Source organism: Vulpes lagopus, chromosome 6, assembly GCF_018345385.1.
Source record: "Vulpes lagopus strain Blue_001 chromosome 6, ASM1834538v1, whole genome shotgun sequence".
Classification (NCBI taxonomy): Eukaryota; Metazoa; Chordata; class Mammalia; order Carnivora; family Canidae; genus Vulpes; species Vulpes lagopus.
In genome coordinates this window covers 63260868-63266867 of record NC_054829.1, presented here as the reverse complement: position 1 = coordinate 63266867, position 6000 = coordinate 63260868, and the positions used below count along the sequence as shown (strand labels likewise).

At 37.1% G+C, this 6000-nt stretch overlaps 1 protein-coding gene and 1 long non-coding RNA gene across 9 annotated transcripts in view; one reads left to right on the top strand and one right to left on the bottom strand.

The window, feature by feature from the left end:
- Nucleotides 1–4300: 4300 nt before the first annotated feature.
- Nucleotides 4301–6000, bottom strand: part of HEATR5A (HEAT repeat containing 5A) — a 111126-nt gene continuing 109426 nt past the window's right edge. For all 8 annotated transcript variants that reach the window (XM_041758566.1, XM_041758570.1, XM_041758572.1 and 5 more), the window contains one exon: nucleotides 4301–5749. In XM_041758566.1, coding sequence (XP_041614500.1) covers nucleotides 5442–5749 — 308 coding nt within the window. In that variant the 3' untranslated portion in view covers nucleotides 4301–5441. The remainder of the gene's footprint in view (nucleotides 5750–6000) is intronic.
- Nucleotides 5677–6000, top strand: part of LOC121493055 — a 70896-nt gene continuing 70572 nt past the window's right edge. The window contains exon 1 of the long non-coding RNA XR_005988368.1: nucleotides 5677–5769. This is a non-coding gene — a long non-coding RNA (uncharacterized LOC121493055). The remainder of the gene's footprint in view (nucleotides 5770–6000) is intronic.

Below are 6000 nucleotides of genomic sequence, written 5' to 3'. Positions count from 1 at the left end.
AAGCCGACGACCAAGAAGGAATTCTTGAGACATCTTTGGTGCAAAATAGTGGTTTTATTAAAGCACAGGAACAGGACCCTGTAAGGGAGGAAGCAGGAAGAGCTGCTGCCCTGGACCTGTGAGGGGTGGCTGATTATTATACCTGGGGAGTTGGGAGGGGTTTGAGGATAGTAGTATACGAAGAAATTTTGGAAGCAAGGACCTTGCTTCCATCCTTCCAGGACCTTCAGGGGGCTATAGTTGGGAAAAGGTCACTTGTTACCGTCTAATAAAACCTGAGTCATGAGACCTTTCAGATATGTATCAGTGGGTCATGTGCTTAGAGGATGATTGCCAACACGTATCTTGGGGGTTTAGAGATAAAGGAGATTTCTAAAGGAATTTTTATATGTTAAAGTAGACTTACAGGCTCCTGGGGGTCAGGCTAAGATTACCTTCAGCCCTTAGCAAAGTATGAACATCGAGGCAGTTGAGTCTAGAGGAATGTCACTCTCTCTGTTGCAAGAACTTGTTAACGTGCTTCCCCAGGCTTGTGCCGTGTCCTCTGCTAGCCCTGTGTTCCCCCATCATTGTCAATATGTGAATGTATATGAAGAATGGCTAGCTCCTTTGAATATAGAGAACCTGGGATTGTATTGTATTTGTACTGGATATAATCAAAACAACACAAAATTTCCCTTTCCCTCAAAGCTAAAAGCACAGGCAGGCATCAGTTAAACAGACTGTCAGAAAAGAACAGAAAACAGCAAAGTCAATACAGACACAATTAATTGGTGGATCACTGTCAGACAGCAGGGAGTTGGGAGAATTGTATTTCTATCAAACATGGAGGTAAAATGCTCCTGATAAATTGAGGCATTAGAAGGGTTAAGAAATTATTTGTACAGAGGAAATTATATTCAATTGGAGAAAATCCAAGATATGTAATTACCTTGGCCCTAAAGTTATGATAAAAAGACAAAAAGGGATTTCTTAAGCTATAGCAAAGATAGAATTCTCTTCAAAATTATTGTTACAAACTAAAAGACAACTTACAGAATGGGAGAAGATATTTGCAAATGACATATCAGATAAAGGGCTAGTTTCCAAAATCTATAAAGAGCTTATTAAACTCAACACCAAAGAAACAAACAATCCAATCATGAAATGGGCAAAAGACATGAAGAGAAATCTCACAGAGGAAGACATGGACATGGCCAACATGCACATGAGAAAATGCTCTGCATCACTTGCCATCAGGGAAATACAAATCAAAACCACAATGAGATACCACCTCACACCAGTGAGAATGGGGAAAATTAACAAGGCAGGAAACAACAAATGTTGGAGAGGATGCAGAGAAAAGGGAACCCTCTTACACTGTTGGTGGGAATGTGAACTGGTGCAGCCACTCTGGAAAACTGTGTGGAGGTTCCTCAAAGAGTTAAAAATAGACCTGCCCTACGACCCAGCAATTGCACTGTTGGGGATTTACCCCAAAGATTCAGATGCAATGAAACGTCGGGACACCTGCACCCCGATGTTTCTATCAGCAATGGCCACAATAGCCAAACTGTGGAAGGAGCCTCGGTGTCCATCGAAAGATGAATGGATAAAGAAGATGTGGTTTATGTATACAATGGAATATTACTCAGCAATTAGAAACGACAAATACCCACCATTTGCTTCAACGTGGATGGAACTGGAGGGTATTATGCTGAGTGAAATAAGTCAATCGGAGAAGGACAAACAGTGTATGTTCTCATTCATTTGGGGAATATGAATAATAGTGAAAGGGAATATAAAGGAAGGGAAAAGAAATGTTGGGAAATATCAGGAAGGGAGACAGAACATAAAGACTCCTAACTCGGGGAAACGAACTAGGGGTGGTGGAAGGGGAGGAGGGCGGGTGTTGGAGGGGAATGGGTGACGGGCACTGAGGTGGACACTTGACGGGATGAGCACTGGGTGTTTTTCTGTATGTTGGTAAATTAAACACCAATAAAAGTTAATTAAAAAAAATTATTGTTACAAAGAACAAGATTTGTATTTATTCCCTCAAGTAAGTACTACTATTATCTAAGCCTGTATCTTAGTATATTATACGGACTTCCATTAAGTCCATCTTGGAAGCCTTGGTCTTCTCTGGTCTTCCCATAACATTATGCTTGAATCTTTATTTTTTATTTATTATTTTTTTAAAAAAGATTTTATTTATTTATTCATGAGAGACCCAGAGAGAGAGAGAGAGAAAGGCAGAGGGAGAAATAGGCTCCCTGCAGGGAGCCCGATGTGGAACTCTCTCCCTCACACCCTGGGCCGAAGGCGGTGCTAGAAGGCGGTGCTAAACCACTGAGCCACCGGGGCTGCCCGTATCTTTATTTTTTTAAAGTACTCTTTTACAGGTCTTACTGTATTTATTTAAGTACCTTAATGTTCCCTTTAAGTTTGATGTAAAAGTCTGTTTTATAGAAATAATATTTTGCTGCAATGCTCTATTAATAGAAATCTGTTATATCCAGTATTATTTTTTAGGTCTTTCCATAATAAGCTTTTAAGCAATGGGTTAAATAAAATGGGACTCAACTAGAAAATTTGGCTCCATCTTTTTTCCCTTAGAAAAACAAAAGCTCAAGACAGATATACTATGTTTCAGCCAAGTTATTATTATTTTTTAAGATTTTGTTCATTTATTCATGAGAAAGGCAGAGACACAGGCAGAGGGAGAAGTAGGCTCCCCGGGGGGAGCCTGTACCCAGGACTCGATCCAGGACCCTAGTACCACGCCCTGAGCCGAAGGCAGACGCTCAACTGCTGAGCTACCTAGGCGTCCCTCAGCCAAGTTACTAAGCAAGCTGCTTAAAATGCAACAGCGTTATCATAACTAGAAGCTCTTTAAAATAAAAACAGATATAATTTTTGATGTACTTTTCAGATTAAACTATTCACCTATAAGCAAATCGAAACTTATATCAGTATCTATTCATATAGTCTGTTCTCAAACTGTGGAGGACACACACACACAAAAACAAACCAAAAAACTCTTTCCTAATCATCAGAAAGCTTCTGGTGGCAATTTGGAGAAATACAACTGAAAACATTTTAGACAAGGAACAAGGCTCCTGAGGGAACGTGAACACTGGAAAAAGAAAAGAGCTACCCCTTGATGAAATCAGGACTGCCAGAGTACTTGTTTTGTCTCTAGCATGGACCCTGGATCTGAAAGACAGGTTCAAATCACAGCTGTTAAGTCTTACTTTCCTTATCATTAGGGATGTATTTATTAGGGGCACCTGGGTGGCTCAGTTGGTTAAGCATCTGCCTTTGGCTCAGGTCATGGTCCTAGAGTCCTGGGATCAAGCTCCACATGGGGCTCCCTGTTCAGCACAGAGCCTACTTCTCCCTCTTCCTGCCATTCCCCCTGCTTGTGCTCATTCTCCCCATCTCTGTCAAGTAAATAAAATATTTAAAAAGGAATACATTTACTAATTCAGTGTTGTTTTAAACAAAGTGATACATTAAAAAAAAAAAAAAAAGGCCATAGGATGGAGCCTAGCTCAAAGTTCTTAATTCTGTGACATTGGACATATTTTTTCATAACTACTGACATTCATATAACACCTTTAACTGAAACAATTCAGGAAACTGTATCACTAAATCATGAGAAGAAGTCTAATGTTTAAGGATGAACTAAATGAAACAAATGGACAAAAGAACTAAAAAATCAAAGTAGTAAGTTGTATTGTAAGAACAGCTCAGTCTAGCATTTGTCTTGAAAAAGTAGATTTCTGAGCTCACATCCATCCTGTATTAGTTTCAATAGTAATGAGGTATCTAGTTGATGCCACAAAGGCAGTTACAAGAAAAAATTCCTCCCTTGAGAAGGTGGTCTAAAAGGGAGATAATAAAATGAAATGTGATGTACCATGCATAGAAGAACATGTAAAGTACTCCAGGGACACAGGTGAGGAAGCAGTTAAATGTGCTTGGTGTAAAAGGGTAAGAAGTGTTAAGGAGAATTAACAAGGGGAAGTGATATTTAAACCAAGCCTACAAGGAATGGGAGTCAGCCAGACACAATAGAGAGAAGGGCATTCAGGTGAAGGAAATAGTAAGAAATGTATACTCAGATTAGTAGAGACAATTAGGAAGACAGAGAATCCAAAACACTGCAAAGAATGCTCCAATGAAAAGGCTCCTCTGAGAAAAATGCCAAGTTACAGAGAAGAGATATTATTTGCTCCATGGAATTGATTTTCTGGAGTCTGTGAGACTAACCAGCCATCTTTTGTGGGCAAAATAATCTCAAATACAAGAATGATAAAGAAAATTAGCTTTATTTATGTAAATTAAAAAGATTGTAGTGTTAGGTTTTTGTCAAGTGTTTTCATTCTGAACAATTTACAAGAGTATTTATATACAAACATAATAAAATAGAGTACATCACATTGTTCCAGCTTGACTCAAAGTGTTTTCTCAATTCTGACCATGTCCCTATCACTCCAGTTTTTAATTTTTAACAGGGAAATGCTATGATGTGACATAGTGCTTGATTCCTACATATAACACTGAAGTGGAAGGAGAGTCAGTGATTACCAACAGTTAAAAAATATTTTTTCAACCAATATGACTCTATCATTAGATTTTTCCTATATTAAAATATGTTTCATGATAAAAAAAGTACTTGCATTCTGTCAATGATCTAAATTTGTTGTTTTATATAAACCTATAGTTGACCTAAGTGTAGATACTAATCTATATTAAACTTATTAATATGAATGTCTGTTATAAATGAAAATAAAATTGTCAAGAACAGAGATAACAGAAAATCCATTTGAGAAATTGAAGTGGAGATGCCCTATTCTATTTAAAATAAGTAAAATTTCCATTTTGCGAACCCAATACAAATCAAACCAAAAGGTGGTTAAAAAGCCATGATATTTATAGACACCAGATCTTAAGTCACACTGTAGGGCTATAATTAATTAACTTGTACTACTATATAGTGGATATTTTCTAAATACCTTTCCAATCATTTATATTGTTTGAGAAATCCAAGAACGTTTAATATAATTACTGAATAAGGCAGAATTTTAGCAATTGGGATACAATATAAATGCAGATAATTTATACTAGAGTCAAATCTATATTTACTAAAGTATTAAGGATACCATGTGTGTATGGACTGTCAGAAGAAATCCATTTCATTTCTAAAGCAGTGGATTGTTTAGTATGTTCAATTCTTTAGCACTTTCTTGAAATTCCTGGCAAGAGCTTTATGGTTTTATTAAATTGAAAAAAAATTCATAAAAAATGTTAGGTTTGATATTACTTCAAAAAGTCACAGCTATTGAAGACAATCAACCAGACCTTCAAGTGCACTTGTGTCTAAAATGTCACTTTGTCCCCTAAGAAAAGGAAATGATCAAGTATTTTAAGATGCTTACAATTAAAAAAAATAATCAGAGGAAGTTGGTCTTTAATTGGATGCTTGTATTCTTTCCAGGGTTCTTAGTATGTTTAGATGTTGGTATCTTGATTTTTACACTTTCCTGATTGCCCTTGATAGCAGCCTCAAGGCGGGCTTTCAGGGCTGGAGAAGAAGCCATTACATTTTTAAAAACTGATGAATACTGAGGCCCAATCTGCATGAGATTTTGCAAAGCGAAGTCATGTAAATTTTTCATTACAGAAGTTGCAGATCCCAGATCATTATCATCCAAAAGGAAGGAAATGAGGATGGGCAGAAGACAGGCCACCAGCTGAGAACCTGGCAAGTAAATAAATGATGTAAGTCCTGGGTTAAAGGGTGCAGATATTTATTACATAAAGTTGAAAACTCACTTATCTGTACACATTTTTTCCTACTGAAGGGGAAAAAGGATCCTTCTAATTTCTCCTCTCAAATTAATACTACATAATATCAATACTTGGAATTAACACCTGCCTTTCAATGAATGCAGAAATATACTGCTGAGTGACCAACTGAATGTTTTACATTTAGAATAACATTAAATTTCT